The 21,766-nt window shown below is 35.5% G+C and overlaps 1 protein-coding gene across 10 annotated transcripts; it reads right to left on the bottom strand.

The window, feature by feature from the left end:
- Positions 1-91: 91 nt before the first annotated feature.
- LOC130742529 (seed linoleate 9S-lipoxygenase-3-like) lies at positions 92-7,020 on the bottom strand. 10 transcript variants are annotated; one of them, XR_009021183.1, is made up of 11 exons: positions 4,891-7,020; positions 4,407-4,473; positions 3,458-3,691; positions 2,450-2,609; positions 2,295-2,358; positions 2,150-2,164; positions 1,613-1,739; positions 1,449-1,522; positions 1,216-1,323; positions 1,013-1,085; positions 92-362 (listed from the first exon to the last, which is right to left on the bottom strand). XR_009021183.1 is itself a non-coding variant. In XM_057594626.1 (5 exons), the coding sequence occupies exons 1-5, from the start codon at positions 1,807-1,809 to the stop codon at positions 343-345; spliced, it is 414 nt and encodes a 137-aa protein (XP_057450609.1). In that variant the 5' UTR covers positions 1,810-2,139; the 3' UTR covers positions 92-342. The 10 variants fall into 10 exon arrangements, 1 of the variants encoding a protein (XP_057450609.1); XR_009021185.1 differs by having other exon boundaries at positions 1,449-1,504; XR_009021184.1 differs by having other exon boundaries at positions 1,671-1,739.
- Positions 7,021-21,766: the final 14,746 nt, after the last annotated feature.

Here is a 21,766-nt window from a genome sequence, read left to right as displayed (position 1 = left end):
AGAGACCAACTTTAAAAGTACTTGCGCCTGAATACTTATAAAATAAGCAAAGTGGATTACTAAAGCAATCAACTTCAGGAGACACAGTAAAGCAATCAAAAATCGCCTTATATTTCATTTTAAAACTGTACCACAATATGTTAAACATGAAATTTAGCAATTAGGAAATGACTAAATAGTTAAAGAATGAATGAATACACCAATATGTTAGCTGGATCAATAGATCTTCAAGACTCACTTCAATAGAAAGGTTCCAAAGTCCATAGCAAACCAACTTTAGGAGAGAACCACCACTTTATAAGCTACTTCTATAGTTCTTCAAGACTGACTCAATACAAAGGTTCAAGATTCTAAGAGAGGACCTGCAGTAAAGCAAAGTAAAGATAAAAGACTAACTTGTATTGAGGTAAATGTGCACAAAGGCAAATATGTGCAGCTTTGCCCACATTCTCACTTTTTTTTTTTTTTTAATTTTGTAGCAAGTACTGCACTTGTCATTCTTAACTCCAAACCTACATTCATCTCACTATGGTAGCTAAACCAAACTGTGAAAAAACTCAATTGAACATGCTAACCAACAAAAAATGTTTTCATATATTGCTTTAAAATATCTCACATACAAAGTGGATCATCATTACCCGATCAAAGTACCATAATTTCACTATATAAATGTGGGTTCCGTCCCAAGCATAAGTGATAAAAAAATGTATATTTCTGCATATATCGTATATAGAGCACTAATATCTATCACACAAAAGCCAAAGGACTATTCTATGGTCCAAAGTTCAATCCAAACACAAAACAATAATAATATAAAAGAGACAAAAAGGAATGAATTAGCAGCTTTCTTGGTTTGTGTCATGAAAAGAATAAGCATTTTGCGGGGGAGGGGGAGAATGAGCATTTTGCAGGGGAAAAATTCACTTCAAATGTATTTCCTTTCTTTGATTTAAAGTGAAACCAGTCACATGAAAAACATCCTAGAACAAATGAAGCAGCAGAACCACCTCACCTTTAGTAAAGGTCCTATCTTCCGAACAGCTGAAATGGTGATCTAGCAGGAACAATTTCTTGTTCTGGATAGTCTGTCCAACAAAATTTAACTTGGTTAGAATAATATCGACATTACTTGAGCGACTATGGCAACAAAACAATAACATAGTTTACCATAAAAAACGTAATTTTTTATCATGGGAAACAAAAATTTATCTTTACCTGATCTGCAGTGAGCCCATCTAAGTTAAGCTCTATTTGTTCTTTGGTTATTGTTCTTGTACGATCCCCATAGACTTCACTGTCTAGCTTACTTTTTGGAGGAAACTCCTGGAATTAATTTTAAAAAATTATGAGGAATTTAACCAATTGTTCACCATTAGGACATTAAGTGGATCAATGTTGCTGATACCAAATTGAAACTAATGTAGTATAGAATGAAATGTTGAGCTTACTTGAAGGATGTGATCTAAACCAGGATTTACACCAGCAATGATCTCTCTTGCAAATTCTTCATCAGTATTCCAATCTGACTTAGTCAGTGTTCAACATATAAAAAGAAATAACCATTGTCAAAATATCCATTCTTTCAAGCTGCTAAATGTAAAAAAGTTATTACATTTTTGCTTGCAAGTGTCAGTTTTGAGGAAGTGGCTGTTTTGACAAAGGTAGAGAACCTTGAATCACTTTAGCAGGTGGAAACTTGAGGAATTGTTCACCATCAGTTCTGAAGACTTCCTTTAACACTGGTAAAGGATTAATTTTATTCAGTATATATGTAGGCAGCTTAATTCCCCCTTCATATAAGTCATACATGTCACCAAAGCTATCAAATAACTGATTTCATAGCCTCAATGAATTTGAAATGAAAACAAATAAAAAAATCCAGCCAATGGAAAGAAAAAAGAAGTGTTAGTGGTTGAGGGTGTTTATCAAAATTAGACTTTGACCCATGTGTCCCCTTCTCATAATTTTCATTCTTTCATTAAGATTAAAAAAAAGACTTCATCATAATTTTCACAACATGTAATCAAGTCTAGACAATCCTTTATATCATAAAAATAACAAAAGTAACATTTTAGAATAGATGGAGAAAGGGAGAAATGCACAAAAAGATGGAGAAGGGGAGAAACAAATATAGAAAGGGAAAACGCACCTCAATGACCTTCAGCTGGGAATATGAGAGAAGCAAAAATCATTGAAGAAGAAAGAAAGAAAAATAGTTAGAAATTCATGAATGGATAAAGAAAGGAAAAATGCAGAATCAAATGAAGGAAGCTAAAATGAAGGGAGAAACACACCTGAAGAAGATTTTTGGAACTGCATCTCGTAGCACAGCCAAGCTTGTGGGACAAACCCCTTTAGCTTTGCAGACATAAGAAAACAAATATCAGTGAAGTACAATTATGTAGACACTGAAAAATATATAAGATCTAAAGCTCTCATAATGACTTACCACTCCTCACATAGAAAGCTCAATCCTATTCCACAAGTTTCACCTGACATGCACATTCCCTCATAACCTAGTCAGGCAAGCCACACGCGACTTGGTTATAGACACTGACTATGCCTCTATGCCTCAACCGCCATTAAAGCATAAAAAAAGATCTCCCCACCTGTGAAGGGCTAGAAAACTTGTTAGATTAGAAATCAAAGTTTTCAGGAGCCTAATTGAAAATATAACTTCATGTCGTAAGGCTTCAATCCCTTAACAACCACCAAATATCTTGTACTCTGTAATCAATCCAATAATATCTACCAAAAATCATAATCCATAATACCCAATACTTAAGTTAATAATATAGAGCTATTGTTCTTGCATATTTGGATGGAAACCAAACTTTGAACATCATAATCCATAATACCAAATACTTATGCTTCTCTTCCAAATGCTTATGCTTCTATAAGCTAAGCCAATACACAATCTAAATAGAAACATAAAATGAAGAAATTGTAAAACCCATGACAGTAGAAGCAGATTGAGTATAGCAAAGACGTTATCTAACATATAGTACTTAAAAATAGTTGAACCAATGCACTAATTTTTTTTTTTAAAAAAAGCTTCCATTATTGAGATAGTAAAGCAAGAAAGAGAGATTATAGCAGTGTCTAAATGTGATTTAAAACTTTCCAGCATGGATGATCTTCTAAGAATCATTCCCACTGATTATGCATTTATAATAAAAGTAACAAAACAGCCATCTTTTTTTTTCTCAGAAGAACTATGGGCAAGCTCCATTCAAAGTATTAAGTTAATAATATAATAGACAGCCTTTCTAATTTCAGATGCATTCAAAGTATATTCTTCCTTGCTCATTTTTCTGATAATTCCAAAGTAGGTTATGGCAGTTCCATAAAATAAAACTATTACCAACAACAATGAACAAAATACAGTGGGAAGCAAAAAAAAAACCTAGAATGTACTATTACTGAAGAGAGAGTAACAATGGTTAGATGAGCTTACAGCCCAATAATGGTGGTCATTGATATTCCATCCACTTAACTACTTATTGAAGCTGTTTAGAGGGTCTTTCCTTCTTGTTCTCTCTGCAGCAAGGGGAGTGGTAAGTTCTCAAATGGTTCAGCAGCAAACACATCCAACCTAGAAAAGCTCAAAGCTTTTCCCTCTTTTCCAGCAGCAGCAGTAGGTTTGCTGTGTTAGCAACCTTGGCATCTTCAGTTCTTGTTTCAGGTTTGCCTATATGAAGATAATTATTAGCTTCATGTGTGCAGATACATGAGAAATAAGAGAATAGGAGAAATCAAACATATCAGTGAAATCAGATGAAATGTTATTAGATAAGAACAATTCATCAAGTCTAAAGATTTGGAACACCACACATAATTATAAGATAATTCTTTAGGAAACAAAACCAAAGCAACATATGTATTTAATTATTTCATTAGATTCTGTCCAGATCAAAGGGACACAGATAAAGATGAATAAAAAGTAAAAGAAGTCAAAGAAAATCAGTAACAATAATGGCGTTGGTGACTGAGCTGGGGAAAATCAGTAAGAAAATCAGTAACAACCTGGGGAAAGGAAGGAAGGAGAATCAGAAAGCAAAGCAGTTAATTAGAAGAAAGGAAGGAAGGGAAAAAAAGCTAACCACCAAGAGGAAGAGAGTTGGTGACTGAGCTTGAAAAGGGATAAAATTTAAACCTCACCAGTCAAAAATGTCAATACCTCAGATTAACAACACACCAAGATTACAAAAAACAACAGAGAAACTAAGAAAGAAAAAATAGTCAACAAATTAACAATACTTAATGAAAGTAATCAACCAATGCACATAGATACACCATATTTTGAAGGAGTTACATAATACATATCTAGAAAAAGCTAAAGAATGAATGAATATACCAAAGGCATTAAAAGAAGTTTTTAAATAAGAAATGAAGTATGCACTAACCACACACATGACCAGACGTTTCTGCAAGCCTTTCAAAACCAATTTCTGCCTCATATGCAAGAGTACCCTACAAAAAAATGGAAAAGGCAGAAAATATTATAAGTTAATTAAAGATCACAATATCACATGACTCTAACTTGTAATCTTGACCATAAATGAAATTTGCAGTTGAAGCATTAAAGAAAATGCAAAACAGAACTCAATGAAGACACTATAGAAGAGATAAATAAAATAGCTACACATCCATTTTTCCAGTTGTTTCAATCAGTAAATTTTAGAGGGGATTCACAGGACATCATAAGCTGCGGAGATAAAGGGGTAAACGATGCCAGTATTTATAGAGGACCTTGAGTACAAAAAGGAGAAACCCATTACCCTATTACCAGTAGCACATCATTTGCATATGGTTTAGGTAACTATTCGTACGATCAATTAACTATGGTATTTTAATCCATATGTGAGGAAATGAATAGAGGAGACGAACCTGTTGTTCCACGATCTTCGCTTCTCCTTCTCATACTCAACCGCACAGAGCACGCTTCCTCCTTCTCCTTCCACGATTTCCGCTTATCCTTCTGCATCCTTACCTAATAACCCTTTCTTGATTGAAAGTTGTACAACGCCGTTTGTGAGAAGAAAACCACGGGAAAGAGGAAACCTAGCATATCAGTGAACAGTTGCTCGTACGCGGATGAACTGTATCTAGCGAAGAGTCTGGCGGGATGTGATGGGTACCGTCGAAAACTCGAAATCAGTAGGTAGAGAGGGAGAGAACACGCGATTAGAGACCTAGGGTTGATGAGAGACTCAGAGACGGTGATGAACAGTGTGAAAGGAAACGGCGTCGTTTTTGCTTGGTTGAGTTGGAAAAAAAAATATAAAACAGAGTTAAGTCAAAGAAGGACACGTGTTGAAGTGTAAATGGAGGTCTTCTAGCTACAGTAGTGGAAGAATAAGAAGTAGTAGATGCCAATAGATAAGCTTGGAATAATGCCTTTTTCACAAACTAAATTCACATGCACCTTATGAGATAAAGAAGAAATGAAAGAAAAATAAAAGATGATAAATGGTGTGATATAAATAAAAAAGAGAAATAAGAATAGAAATGAGTGGAAATGAGTTGAAAAAAATAGAAATGTGAATAAATATTACTCGATAAGCTTGAGCATTATTTGCTGACGATTTTAAAATAAAATCATATTCATTCAGAAAAAAGAAAAGGAAGTTTGAGTGAGAGTTATTTTGAAAAATTAATTCTAGGCGATGAATCGATTCTGCCAGAGTCAAGTAATGTTATATCCTCATATTTCATCCTGCTACATATTAAATGAAGCAATAAATGTTTCTTTTACACTTTCAAGATTTCGAATGCATTACCTTTTCATTTAATATTTATGTAGGAGGATAGTTTCAAAAAAAAAAATTATGTTGGAGGATTTTTTAGGTAGATGAAGTAGGAGGATAAATCATTATCCGCGGGAATTAGAGAGTAGTTTATTCTTATGCATTGAATGTAATCTATTCTAAAAATATACAACTAGATTTCACAATATTGCCTTACAAAAATTATTTTACTTGTATCCAAACATATATCACTTCACTTTTAAATCACTTTTACTATAATCAATTTTTCTAAAATACATTCTATTCAAAATCTATGACAAACATAATCCAAACATTTACCAAAATAGTTCTCTTCCAAAAGACTATTTGCAAGAGCTTCTCTCTGCATAGATTTAAAAATCACTTGTTGCCGAGGATTTAAATTCTTAATGTTAAAAATTCATTTTTTCAAACGAATAAAAGAGTTGGATAGAATGAAAAGACTTTCACGTTCGACCTAACTCTAACACAAACATACCTAATCGGACAAATCTGACCAAATCACCTAGATGAGTGTTAATTGAGGAGGAACATCAAAACTTCAGTGAGGGGGGTTGCGTGATGATCTTCACGGTACTCCGTTGTCAGTCGTGTACGGGAGGGGTCCCTGTAATGGTACTCCGACGTTCAAGTTAAAACGTGGGTTTAAGGGACTGGGAAATGGGATAGATTCATGTGTACCTTATATTCTCTAGGCCTTGGCTTTTATAGAGTTTGGAATTGCGCACTTCGAAGCGGTCATGAGTGCCTAGTACATCCTCGAGCTTTGTGCCCTTGACTTGGTAGCTGGTCCATAGTTACTTGGTTGGTCGGTCGGAGTTGATCGTCCTTATAATTGGTCGGGTGAGGACACATCGTGATTAACCCGGGCGTGATCGACTGGAGCGTCTCCCAAAATAGTAGTCTCCTAGCTTTGGTCCACAAAAATTGTGGAGCTTGAGTTGTAAGTCGGAAGTCGACTTGATCGGATGAGAAGACAACTCAAGGGGTGATCGGTTGGGGCGTCTCTCAAAACAGGACACCCTAGCTCTGGTCCACAAGAACTATAAAGCTTCAGGTAATAGAGTTTGAGTTGTAAGTCAAAAACTATACTTGATCGGGTGAGGAGACAACGCAATGAACATAAGTGTGATCGGTTTGTGCGTCTCCCAGAACAATACCATCATTAGTTCATCTAATGTGGAAACCTATCACTACCAAAACGCACTGTACATCATTCTCTTTGGGCAAATTGAAGCCGATAATGAATAAATAAAAGATAATGGAAACAAGAATAATGGTTTTGAATTGGAGACGCAACCAACCAAGCTGTATGTGCGTGCAGAAAATGGCAACTATGATTGCTTCCTTGGAGCAAGCACACAGTATTCCTCTACTCTACTTGGACCACTATTCCTGACAATGATAGAAGCAATTTTATATATCAAAGAAAGCATTATCGAGTAGTACATAAATTGAGCCCACCAATTGACAATTTGGCATTTGGTTGCAGCAGAAAGAAAAGATTATTTAACGCAAAGACAGAGCACACAGTAACAGTACGGGCGCAAACAATGTGAGTGAAGGGCGGGGATTGAGAATGTTCTCTTTTAAAAACTGTGGTTCAGCTCAGCATAAAGTCTTTCTTTTTCATAATTTCTTTTTTTTGGGGTGCTTTAATTATAATTTTTTAGGTGCTTCTTTTTCATATTTCTTAAAATAAGAAAACTCATCAACCTATCCTTTTTTAAAACTTTTGATTATAAGAATTTCTTTTTTTCATCTCTCATACACATTTAGGTTGTAATAACTATTATTATTATTTCAAAAAAAAACTATTATTATTATTATTATTATAGTAAATTGTCAATTTTAATGCTTTTTTATTTTATTATATTCAATTTATTTCATTTTTTTTAAATCAATATAAGTATTTCAAATTCATTATAACTAGTTAGTAACCTATATGCTGAAAGCAGTGTTATCAGACTCAGACCGGTGATCAACTCGGTCGAGACACTGGGTCAATGAGTCAATGGTTCAACCACTGGGTCACTGGTTGAACCGTTTGACTCGGTTGACAATAAAAAAAACAAAATACCACAACAAAATACCATAACAAAATACTGAAATAGAGAGAGATACAATACAACTATACAAGAGATAAACTAATAATACAATTAGCTAGATAATCATCAAATGTAGCATCAGGTTTAAGGAAGAAGCCGCTCATCAAAGCAATTGTTCCAAAGGTAGTAACAGATAATGCAATTGAACTGAGATAGCCAAATGCAATTACTGATTTAAGAAACAATGTATTTGATTTAAGAAACCAAGAATTTAATCATTCATATGTTTGGCAAACTGTATATCCAGGCATCATGAAATGAAATTAGCAAAAGAAAAGCAATCATATAAGTTGTATTATACAATATAGCATATGTTACGGCACCAGGAAGAAGATAGCACACACACGCATGTTCCGGTCCTCATTCGGTTCCTGCAGGACCCGAAACTTAACCGATATAATGGAAAAACCAGTGTTCAATCCACCTGAGAATCTCCATAGCTTCCACCTCATAGACCCACCTTCATCCCCGAAAAACAGAGCATTTTCCTCTGTTTTCCGCTCTGAAACCTTCGACCACCGCCGCACCATGTCAGCTAAGGATTCTACCACCATACGCAACAAAATATCAGAGTGTTCCTCACCGTTCCTCTGGGGTGTCATCCGCAACGGCAATGCCATTTACAACCTTGATGGAAGGTCGTGCCCCCCTGTTTCTCCAAACACCCCTTTGAATCACGAATTGGGTAAATCCTTTCCTAGTTTCCTGTTTCTAAGCTTAAAATAGAAACGGGAAACTAGGAAATCACCAAGAAAGGAGAAGAAGCTCACCAGGAAGAAGAAGAGCGAAGCGTGGTGGAGCGGCGACGGGCCTACACGGCTACACGTGGTGGAGCGGCGGCGGCGGCGAAGGCTTGGAAGTTGCAAGCCGCAATTGATGAGGAAGAATGGGTGAAGTGGTGAACCGTGAACGTGAATTAGAAAGTTTGAAACCCTACTCCTGAAAAAGAAACGACCAAGTTTTGTTGGGAATTGGGTTTGGGGCCCCCCTATGGGGCTCTGCGCCCCACCTTTTTTTTTTAAACCCAAAACTGCCCTACGGATTTTTAATTTCCGTATTCACTAAAATAGAATACGGAAGTTAAAATTCCGTATTCTATCTCTGACAGACATCACATTTTCCACCATTACTCCTCCCTCCACCAACCCCTTCACCATTACTCCTCCGTCACCAACCCCTCACCAGCCCCCTTAACCCCCTCAATGCCTCCAGACCACCTTCTCTCTCACCCTCTCCTACCTCACTTTCATTCTTCCTACCACCACCACCAACTCCTTCATTGGCTAAGCTCTCCACCATTGGATGCAACAAGATAGCATTTGAGGTAAGTGTTGTTGGTTTTTTGTTGTTATGTTATAAGTTTAAGTAGTTGAAGTGGTTAGATTAAGTAGTTTAAGTAGTTAGATTAAGTAGTTTAAGTAGTTAGAAGGATGATGTTTTGAAGTTCTGAGACGCGATAAAATACGGAATATAAATTTCCGTAGTGAATACGGACATTTATATTCCGTATTCAATACGGATTATCAATTTTCGTATTCGATATGGATTATAAAGTTCCGTATTCAATATGGATAATAAAGTTTCGTATTCTCTTGCAGGGATGACAGAATCATTTTTCTTTCGTGAATCACAATTGATTGAAGTTGGATTGCACAATGGTCAACCTGAAGAGGCCACTACAGAGGTGCCACCACCAGCATTTGTACCCCCGTGTATAAGTATAGATGTCTCGCATTTATTTGCAACTGATCAGGTATTCTTTGAACAGATTTTTGCATTGTTTTGAAAGTGTAATATATCAATTCTTATTATGTCTTGATCACCCTTGTTTATGCCTTGTTTGTGTGTTGGGTATGCATCATTGAACAGATTTTCCCTACCCGTGATGATCTTGTCAATTGGGTTCATGGAATTGCGATTGAAAATGGATATGTCGCGTTGATCACAAAGTCAGATAGCGGTGGGAATGGAAGCAGGAAAAAGGAGAGCGTCGGAGATCGAAGATTGAAGAGGAAAAAGGAGAAGGTTGGAAGAGAGCGCTGAAATGGGTTTGAAAAAACCCTCTATCGTTTACATACTAATAGAATACGGAAAATTAAATTCCGTATTCAATACGGAAGATAAATTTACGTATTCTATTAAAGGGGGGCTTTCCAGTAATTTCCCCACTTTAAGTGGTGCGCGGAGCCCCATAGGGGGGGCCCCAAACCCAATTCCCTCTTTCTGTCTTAGAATTTGAGTTTTCAGTTTTTTTTAAATAGCGAACCGGTCCAACCGTATGGACCGAGTCGCCGATTTTTTGACTGAACTGGCCGGTTTTCTCCGGTTCGCAGCGGGTGGATTGCATGACCGATCTGATGCTCGGCTCGAACCGGCTTCGGCTTAGGGTCCGGTTCCCGGCTCAACCAGTCGAACCGACCGGTTCGAGCCGAGTTTTATAACAATGGCTGAAAGGTTATTTTATAACCCGCTAGTAATTATGTGCAGTGCGTAGTTATTAAATTCGTGATTTTCTTATGATAAGATTAATCAAATACTAACACTAAGAAAAGTGCCCAATAGCGTTGACTATATGAAAAAAATGGTAAATCCTAATGGAATGTTTATCTATCACTTTTTATATTGTTGTTAGTGGCGTATAGCGTAGTGACAAGTCTAAAAAATGTATAACGGTATGCTGAATTTTTTTTTTGACTGCTAAAAAATGATAAATAGGTTACCGGAAATTATATTTCCCTCATAATTAGCTACAAAATGACATGACATGAGTGTTTAAAACAAAGCTTTCTAACTTACAAATAGACATCAGTGTCTGAATTCTTCTAACTTCTAAAACCATGAGACACCAAATGAAAGTCCATACTAGCTGCTAGCATACAAAAGACAACAATGTACTAACTTATATACACATAATGCATCAAGTGAAAGCTTCTTAATCAATCATCATCCTCTAAATAGAGGTGTTCCTCTTTATTACGTCAACTAAGGTGGATTACTTCCTCTACATTCCTGTGAACTCCATAACTTTTTATTTCTTATTGAGAATCATTTTCAAGCACTTTCAAGGGGTACATTTTCACTTTTCACAATCAAGCATAAATTGAAATCCTGGTTCTCTAATTTCACTTACATGCTAAAAAAACACTCCAGTTACGCTCACATCCTGATTTGCTACAAGTCAAGCTCAATATTTTGATGGCAAGTTTTTGGAGATGTGGAGTTCTTGATCCATAGTTACCCCACCACATAGCTACAATACAATGCAATGCAACACCTTATTAGTGTACATTATGAAATGAAATGTATTAAAATCTAATTCAATTTCACTTACCAAGAGAAAGTGTACCCTTTGACCTAACTGCAAAATCGATTCCAAAGCGACCTTCACCCATCTTATACTTCACCAACTCATCAGAAATTTGATCTTGTTCCACTTCACTTCGACTTAGCCTCTTTATGCAAGTATAAAGTTCGCTGATCACTTCAACATCCCATTTTTTGACAACAACCAAGTTGCAACAAAATTGATATATAGTTAGAGTTCCTAAACATTTGGTTTAAGGTTCGATTTTTGGGCGTTGTTAATAGGGAAAGACTTGTTGGGACAGAGCTATCCACTTAATATAATCTTCGAATCTCAAAAAAATTAGTTTCATGATTGCTAGCTAACTAGCTTTGGAAATACTTTGACAATAAAAAAAATTATTTGACAACCATTTTTGTAAACTTATGATGGAGCTATGTAGTTTATTTTTTCTTTTTCTTTTTTTGAAATTTTAATGCAATTTAATTTGTAGTTGTTGGTCGTGTGCATTTGTGAATGTTATTGTGTGGTAGAATTTCCATGGTTCTTCTAAATGCATTTTTCTTTCAGACATGCATTCATAAAATAAAATTAAAAGAAGAGTAAATTACACTCCACTACGTTGAAGTTTTCTTATATGACACTAAACTCCAAATTGACTCAAATATTACACTCCACCCCATTTTTCTCAAGTAGATAACAAATTTCTTAACAATATTCTCTCACAAAAAATGGGGTGGGGTATAATATTTGAATAAGTTTGGAGTTTAGTGTCGTATAGGAAAACTTCACGGTAGTGGAGTATAATTAACTCTTAAAAGAATTAAAGCTATAGTTACAGAGTGAAACGTATCGTTTCAATATAGGTTTCCCAAAAAAGAAAAAAAGAAAGAAAGAGAGCAGCTTTTGATTTTGAAGAAAGAGAGAATAAGGGTCGAAGATTGTTAAGATTTATTTATTTGTTTTAGAATTAACGTTAGTTGTTTAGAGCATCTCCAATGCATGGTTGCTAGTTGGGTTGCTTAAACTCCATTTTGGTGGGGCCAAACTGCCACATAGGATTTAAGCAACTCATAAGCAACTCATGCAAATTTCGCTCCAGTCACGGTTGCTTATTTTACTTTTAGTTGGGCCCTACCGTACCCAGGAAGAAGAAAGCAAGTTAAGCAACGTTGCTTAAATAAGCAACGTTCCTTAACTTTACAGAATAAGCAACGACAGGTCATCCTCCTCCAACCATAGGAAAAAATAAGCAACGCATCTTATTTTCTCCAACCAGGTTAAGCAACCTGCGTTGGAGTTGCTCTTAGACTTAGTCTTTAGGAATTGAGGATGTCGTGCTTTTATTGTTTAGTGGATAGCTAATATTTAGGGATTCTTATAGATAGTGGTTGTTTTTGTTATCTGCTGTAATGCCTATTTAAAAGGCCTCTCTTTATGAATAATATCATCCCAATTTTTTGTTTCAATCTGTTTCTATCAAAGATCCCATCTCTATGCTTGGTTTCCTTTTTGTTTCTTTTTTTTTTCGATACATCGGAAAATTCCTTTTTGTTTCTTTTGATTGTAATTATTCATTTTGCTGAATTAGTCTCATCCATTATTTAGATCACTCTTCCAATTTCGGATGAAATCAAGCTCTTTCTTTTTTCACTACTCAGAGTGGGTTTAAACTGGAGGCAAGCACACAATACTCAAAGTAGGAGAAGAAGAACAAAGTATTCAGAAGAGGATATTTCAATCAAGTAAACTGCTTTTCTATCCTTTTACTTATTATGATTTTAACTGTATGCTGGTAGTGCCTATTATTATTATTATTATTGAATTTTGCAATTTTATTTTTCTATGCTAATGCTGATAGGATGCTCGACTAATAACATTTTGTGAACCAGTTTTAATATGGACAGGGCATGTTCATTCATGGAAAGATGAACATGGAGATTAGAAGACATACACTAACACAAACATTCTAAGAATCAATTAAAATACCATATATGATTAAACAGTCCAAGTCCTATACAGAAAATGAACAATAGATTGAAATATTGAGCTGAAAGCAATTAAGTATAGAAAATTACATGTTAAAGAGATGCGATCATTTTGTAGCTTGTTATAACACAATGAATAATGTTATGTGATCATTTTAATGCCAATCAGAAACTTGAGAACTGCTTTATAGTTCAACAGGAAAAACAAGAAAAATGGAGCAGGGAAGTGCAGAAGCTAGAGAAGGAAGAAGTGTAAACAAGATCAATATTAGAGATCATAGATTTTCATTTTCAAAACCTTATTTCATATTTGTCAAATAAATTAAAGCTTAAGATGATTTAGAAAGGGGTTCTAAAAGATAATCAAAGTTAATGCGCATTTCTGGAATTGGGTAGTGGCAACACCATCCAACTTTGCAGAAAATAAAACAGCACTATCATTTCTAATGAAAGTGATATTACTCATTGTGTTATAACATAAGTTTCAAAGGTCTGTGACCCACACGGCAATAAAGTTAAATATGGAGAGATCACATACCTTCAGTTTCAAAGATCTGCAGGATCTTGTTCTGCATCTTTTTTATGTGAGTCTGGACTTGTACTCCTTTCCATTCACCCATACAACATACCTGAATTTTGGAGCATGAAAAAATCCTTCATTGTGGATTTCATACATGAGCAATGGCCAACCACATTTCTGAACATGCTCTTGTAGTTGGTTATTGTGCATCACCATAACTATATCTGTTACTTCTTAAAGAGTTCATTTTAACCAATAAAATAAATAAATTTCCACCAATTTACGGACTACCGGTTACCCAGCCTTCTTGCATTACTACATGTGCTAAGTTTACAAGCTCGTGTAAATTTATAATATCACATAGAATAGTGGCTTGGTCAAGAACTTAGGTAACAGGTAGTCCGTAAACCTCGTGAAAATTTATTTATTTTATCTGTTAAAATGAGCTCTCTAAGGAGTACCAAATATAATGATGGTGATGCACAAGAACCAAATACAAGAACATGTTCAGAAATGTGGCTGGCCATTGCCCATGTATAAAATCCACAATTAAGGATTTTCTCATGCTCCAAAGTTCAGGTCTGCTGTATGGGTGAATGGAAATGAGTCCAAATCCAGACTCACATATCACCGGAGAATAGATGCAGAACAAGATGTTGCAGAGCTTGCTCTCATACCAAATGTTGTCAATTAAAATAAATTGCCTAAAAGAGATGCTATGAGAAGTAAATATAACACAATATTTTTCTTGAAGATACAATAATACACTCACACACTTTGACTTTTGTTAGAAGCCAATTTACAAACTCAAAATAACACTACACTTTTCTTCACCAAGAACTCGTTAGAGTCTCTCAACTTTTTCTTCACAAACTCTGTTTTTCTTTCTCACTTACTATCACTCGTTGGTATGTATTGAAACCATGATACAAGCTTCCTATTTACTAGCTAAGGTCGGTTCTATGGCTCATGTTAACACTGCCGCATCAAATATTTCATTGTAGCACATAGAAATTGCCATTATTGTTCTCATTGTAGCATTAGTATACTACATATATACCATCAAAATTTCGGATTTGACTCGTCTAAAGTGAGAAGGTCTCTTTAGTGGTAAAGTAAGTTATTAAAATCATTAATAGTGATTATCTACTTTGAAAAATCAATAAAACAATTCAATTAATGGTTGTGATGACTTACTTTACCTTTTAAAGTTAGTCTTTCACCTTAGAGGAGCAGAACCCCATAAATTCATTTGGACCCTTTGATCAACACAAAGGTATATAGATAAGCTATAACAGAAAATATGAACTATGTTTTATATTTTACACATATTAAAAAAATGGCTTAATTGCACTTTTGGTCCCCCAACTTTAGCCTTCCTGCGAAAATCGTCCCTAAACTTTAAAATTAGCAAAAAACGTCCCTAACGTTTACACCCGGTTGCAAAATTGGTTTTCCGTCCAATTCCATCCAAAAACTAACGGAATATTCCTCAAAAAATTAATTAAAAAATTAAAATATCCCTCCTAGAAGAAAAAAAAAACTTCAACTCTTAGACATCTTCATCTTCTCCGGTTTTAACTAGAAAGCCAATATTTTTCAAAGACTCAGATTGTTGATGGAACCCAAAGAATTGAAATTTCAGCAAACAACCATAACCCAGATCCATTAAGGAGGAAGAGGAAGCAACACCCTCAACCCCAGAAAACGAATCTGCTTGTCTCTAGATCTAGCGATCCTCTCCTCCTTTTCCAAGCCCAGATCGCGAACAAGAATCCACTTGCTTCCAGATCGCGAACCGAAATCCTTCGATCTGTTGCAAACCAGAACAGAAATCAGAGAGATCTTTTTATTCGGAACTTGCTTCCCACCAGAAATCAGAAACCCAACCCCTTTCCATCTCAACTTCAACATTGATTGTTTTCGAAAGTTGCGATCTTTACCATTGTCTGCACGCGAGATTCGGGGAGAAGAAGAGAAAGTAGCACCGAAACCAAAGGGTATGAATCAGTAAAAATAAGAGGAGTATAACCTCTTGCCAGACGAAGAGAAATTTGAGAATTTGGAAATTTTTATTTGCTGGTGTTGCTATTTTCTTTATTTTGATAATATCTTCCTTCCGTGTTGTGATAATCTCATGAGTTGATGTAATATTGAAACTATATTTGCTAATAGCGTGGTTAATGGGAAGAAAATCAAATCTGTTAAGGTGTGTTTTGTGTGATTGTGAATGAGATTTTGGTTTGTGATGTTTCAAAAAGGAGATGAAGATAAATGTTATTGTTTATGGGTTTTTGATTAAAAAAAAAAAGATGATGAAGATGATGAAGGAATAGTCATGTTGTGTTGTGTTTTGGGTTTAATCTGAAATTTTTCTGGGTTTAAAATGGGTAAATGGGGTAAAGGGAAATGCAGATTTGGAGAAACTGGTTCTAGTGTTTGTGATCATCTTTAATTGATGGTTGATTTGAGATCTGAAATTGATGTTTGGGGGGGGGGGGGGTTGATGATTTTTTTGTTTGCTTCTGGGTTTTCTAGAGAAGAATATGAAGATGATGATGAAGGATCTTTGAAGAAGATGAACATTCATCAATTTCTAGGTTTTTATTTTATTTTCTTATTTTTTATTAATTTTTATCCCAGAATTCGTTAAATATTGGATGGAATTGGACGGAAAACCAATTTTGCAACCGGGTGTAAACGTTAGGGACGTTTTTGGCTAATTTTAAAGTTTAGGGATAATTTTCGCAGGAAGACTAAAGTTGGGGGACCAAAAGTGTAATTAAGCCTAAAAAATGGATAAATGTAACACAAGTGGAGAACAGAATTGAAAAAAATTTCCAGTTTCATTTTGTCTATATGCAAATGCTACCTACATTTTAGACATAAGACATATGTAGCAATAATATGTTATGTTTCATTGCACAATTTTAGTGTAGGGATAGTTATCATTCTGCAGATAAAAAACACCACCTCTCTCTCTATATATATATATATGTATATATATAGGGGAAGGGTGAATGGTCACTTTCATCCCTAAAGTTACAGGCGTCGGGCATTCTAGTCCCTATTCTATGGAAATGTCGCTCGTGGTCCCTAAAGTTGCAAAACGTCAATCATTTTAGTCCATAGCTTGGCTCCCGTTAGTGAACGTTAACAGGAAGGGTGATTTGGCATGTTAAGTGCCCTAATGGACTTGCCACGTAGATTTAAATATTAGGGAAATTTTTGGGAAAACTTAAAAACTTCATTTTAGTCCCTGATCAAAATCTTCAAATCATAAAAGCTTCAATCTCTCTATCATCTTCTTCCTCCTCCTCATCATACCCAGAAAAAATAATTGAGAACATGATAACAACTCTCCTTTTTCTTCATCATCTCATTCATGAATCAAATCATCAAAAAAAATTAAATGCTTCATCATCAACTCATTCATCTCCCCCTCCCCCTCCATCAAAGGAACAAATTAAAAACCCAAAGAATAAATTTTCACAACTTCTCATGATTTCCATTGCTCATCACCTTCCGGATCTGATGAAGCATGAAGCTATGTCCCACATCTCACACCACACAAATTTCATGTCCTCAATTTAACAGAGATGCAAAGACAAAACCATTATTCAAAACAACCATAACAATGATAATTACAGCTAGCGGTGCCCAAATCCACATTATTTCCATTACAATGATAGTTATAATTTAAAAAAAAAACCCCAAATTGAAAAAAAAACCCTAACCCACAAACCCAAAATCCAGATTTGACAAGCCATGACCTTGTTCAGATCTTCTATCTTCGTCCACCTGAGGAACTCATGAAGCAAAAAGAGGGAAGGAAGGAGAGGAACCCATGACCTTCTTCAGAAACCTGTTCAAGAGCTCTTCAACTTGCAAACTCACCACTCCCACGCCACTCTACCTTCCATCTTCAGACCCATGCCTATTTGCCACCGCCGGATATGCAAAGGTTACCATTGAAGAAGAAGAATAAGGTTTCGGTGGAGGATTTAGGAAAGAAAGTGATTTTAGGGTTATTTTGTTTATGGTTTTGGTTCTAAGGTTTCAGATGTGAATATGAAGGTGGTGTGGAATGAATTGATAATGAAGATTTTAATTTTTTTTCCCTGATCTGGTTCATGAATGAAATGATGATGAAAAAAAAGAGTTTTTATCATTTATGGGTAAGATGATGAGGAGGAAGATGATGGAGAGATTGAAGCTTTTCAGATTTGGGGATTTTGGTCAGGGACTAAATTGAAGCTTCTATGTTTTCCCCAACATTTAAATCCACGTGGCAAGTCCACTGGGGCACTTAACGTGCCAAATCACCCTTCCCGTTAACGTTCACTAACGGGAGCAGTGGCCAGGACCAACGTGATTGACGATTTGCAACATTAGGGACCACGAGCGACATTTCCATAGAATAGGGACTAAAATGCCCGACGCGTGAAACAATAGGGACGAAAGTGACCATTCACCCATAGGGGAATGCTAACTTACTCCCACTTATTTTTTAGAAGGAGTAAGTTAGAACTCAACACCTTTTATTTTGGATAAAAACTACCCTCCACTTCTCATATTAAAAAACTCTCAATTCTGGGTTTATTGTAATTTTGGTTATCCAAAATTTATTATTTTATTTTAAAACTTAAAAATCTTCTCTCTCATCATTTATTAACCCGTTCTGTTTCTTTTGTCTTCTCCATTCTTCTTCTTCTTTCCCCTTTTTTCTTTCTTTATCGTCTCTATTCTCCCTTTCCTTGGCTCCTAAATCAAATTCACCTTCGCTTCGTCTTCTCCACCGCGTGCACCATCGCACATTCGTTGAAAGAGAGCGTCGTCGCGCCGTTAGCCTTTCGAGTTCATCGTCGCCGTCCCTGTGAATTCCATGGGTTTTGACAGATTTACAAATGTTTCAATTCCTTATCCTCTTCTTCAATTAGATTCATTTGGAAGAAGGAAAATAATCTGAATTCCTTTTTGATGTGTATTAGATTGCATTAGAAATTTGAATTGCTTGAATGGAAATGGTGAAGACGTTAACGTGAATGGCATTGGCAGAGATGATTTGAAGAGAGAGAGAATTGAGAAAAAAGACTAGGAAATGCATTTTTTCAAAAAAAAAAATTAAGTGGTTAATTACCAATTACCCAAGTGTTGCAGTTTTAGAGTAATGAGAAGTGGAGGGTAGTTTTTGTCCAAAAGAAAAGGTGTTAAATGTTAACTCACTCCTTCACAAAATCTAGTGGGAGTTTAGCATTCCCCATATATATATATATATCTTCACCCTTCCTCTTGGGTTTAGACTCAACTCAAAAAGCAAATGAGCCTGATGAAGAATTGACCACTCTGCAATTCCTCCTAATCTCCCCATGCCTCCCATATTTCAAGTTACCCATTTTCAACATCCCTTCCACAAATGCTTTGAAAAATTCACTCTCATCTCTACTATACAACTTCACAAACCACCTCCTCTGGGGGAAAGTGAAGTGTTTGATCAGAGTTAAGAAACCCCTTTCCAGCAACCAAGTCCTTGAAATATTGGTCATCAAACACAAGAGGAATTAATGGAATCAAGGTTCCCTGTCACATTTTGATCAACATCTAGTGGACAAAGCTTGTTAAGCTCTTATCTATAATCAGGGTCAATTGCAGGGTCATGGTTTCTAGTTCCAGATTGATTGCATAGCCTGAACATGATGGGGAAACAATGAGCTTGGTCAATTAAGTGCGATGCTAATTCCTAAGAGTGCTACAAGGTCTTTCCCTGTGAGGTTAAATTTCTGGAAGAGGTTAATGAGAGTGGTTGCATTGGATATTGGGCTTGGCATGATGTTGTGAGTCTTCTTGACATTTTCTATCTAACTCTCTCTTATCTTTTAATCATATCACACACCAAAGATATAAGAATAGAAGAGAGTAAACTGAAGAGATAAAATTTTGGAGAGTGAAAATAACAGTAGTGAATTCCAGTATCACCCTGGTCGCAGATCCCATGATACTGCCAATATCAGAAACAGAGACGACATAGTCGTCATGAGTTGTTTGGTTGGTGCCTTAGAGGGTATATCAAATATTAGTCCCTCTTGTTTTGAGTTCTACGGAAGCTGAACAAGCTCATTGTAACTAGTAGACTAGTAGTACAGAAATTAAATTAAAAAGTGGAAATCAGAAATTAGTGAACATTAAATGAGTAATTCTATAGGTAATTCTATTACATCCGCTAAGGACGGTAAATTAGTATCTGCTTTACTACCATTAAATCTTTTAAGGGTTTAAGATGGGCTTAAGACAAGTAGTACATAAATTAAAAAAAATCTTTATCAGACAATCTTTAATGGTGTTGAAAGGGGTGTGTTTAATGTTGAAATGTGTGTGTAATGGTGTTTAAAATAAGTGTTGAAAGTTAAAAGGGGGAAAGAGGAGTTGAAAAAATTCAATACAGTTGAAACCTGCGTCCGGAGCCACGTGGCACGCTCTGGTTGGTGACCGACAGGCGCGTGCCACACATGCGCCGACAAGGCGCGTAACGTGTCAGGTTGGCTGCGCTGTGGGACCCAGTGGCTCCGGAAGTGGGACGCGTGACACGCCCTGGTTGGGCATCGACAAGCGCGTGCCAAGCACGCGTCAGAGGAGAGAGAGAGAGGGGCTGCAGATCAACACGTGGCTCTGTTTGATTGGTCCGGGCGATTTTCGTTTATCCTAATCTTTCCAACTCAATTATTTCATTAAAAAAAATTTAAAAAATATAATTTTTTTACCAAAATTCATGATTTTTGTTATCTATAAATAGAGACTTGGTTCGTTTGATTTGGACACAGAAAGAAAAATCAAGTTTTCCATCATCTTATTCATTTTATTATCTTTCTATTATCCCCTTTGCTTTGAAATGGATCCCAACAATTATCATTTCAACACCCAGAATTCTTCTAACTCATTTAGCAACCAAAATCCCAACAATTATCAACATCCAAATCAGTTTTCCAACTACCAAAATCCCAACAATTATCAACATCTAAATCAATTTTCCAACTACCAAAATCCCAACAATTATCAACATCCAAATCAATTTTCTAACTACCAAAGTTTGGAATGTATCATGATTAAATATGCTTTGTATCGTACTAATTACGTTATTTGTGTGTTGTGTGTTTAGTTTGTTGTCTTGCATTTTAAGTTAAGAAAATTAAATAAATTATTGTGTGCTTAGTTTGTTGTCTTGCATTTTAAGTTAAACAAATAAAATATATTATTGTGTGCTTAGTCTCTTTTCTTCCATTTGAAGTTAATAAAATAAAATAAATTATTGTGTATATATTTTTTAAAAAAATATTAAATTGTTAAGTGTTTTAATTTAATTTACGTTAAAAAAATATTACGTTAATTTAATTTAAAAAAATAAAAGAAAACATTAAATTAAATTAAATCGATAATAGTTTATTTAATTTAATTTTTATCGAAAATTTTAATTTTATGAAATCATAAAAAGAAAAATATAAAATTAAATCAAAATATGAAATAAAAAAAGTGGTGGGGTAGGGGGTAGGGTGTTGAATGAAAAACCATTGGAGTGGGTAAAAGTTGAATGAAGTGTTGAACTGGAGAGAGAAGGTGATGTGGAGTGTTGGGAAGAGAAAAAGTGGAGTGTTGAGGGTGTTGAATGTTGAAACCATTGGAGATGGTCTCATGCGTACATGTATGAGTTTTTTCCTTGTAATGGTGCTTTTTTCATGTTTAATTTTTAATGTTTGGATATGTGTTTCATGTCCATTTATCGAGGTTAACATTGATGTTTGATATTAGTTTAATGGTGGTTTTGGTAAGGGTTTCATTTGAGTTTATCGGGTTAGGTCTATTCTATTGTGCAGCAACACACACTGAGAGAGTTTAAATACATACCGGATATTACAACAAGGACTAGCTAGATTGGGGAATCTCTATTGCATCCCGGCTTAGCTAGATAATGAGCTATTGTATCCGACTCTCTATAGATATGAGAAACCCCCAGACAATGGACTTCATCGTCCATGATCACGTCGATAAGATTTAAATCATTAAGA

This window comes from Lotus japonicus, chromosome 3 (assembly GCF_012489685.1).
Source record: "Lotus japonicus ecotype B-129 chromosome 3, LjGifu_v1.2".
NCBI lineage: Eukaryota > Viridiplantae > Streptophyta > Magnoliopsida > Fabales > Fabaceae > Lotus > Lotus japonicus.
The sequence above is the reverse complement of the archived record's forward strand: the minus strand, read 5'-3'. Positions and strand labels throughout refer to the sequence as shown.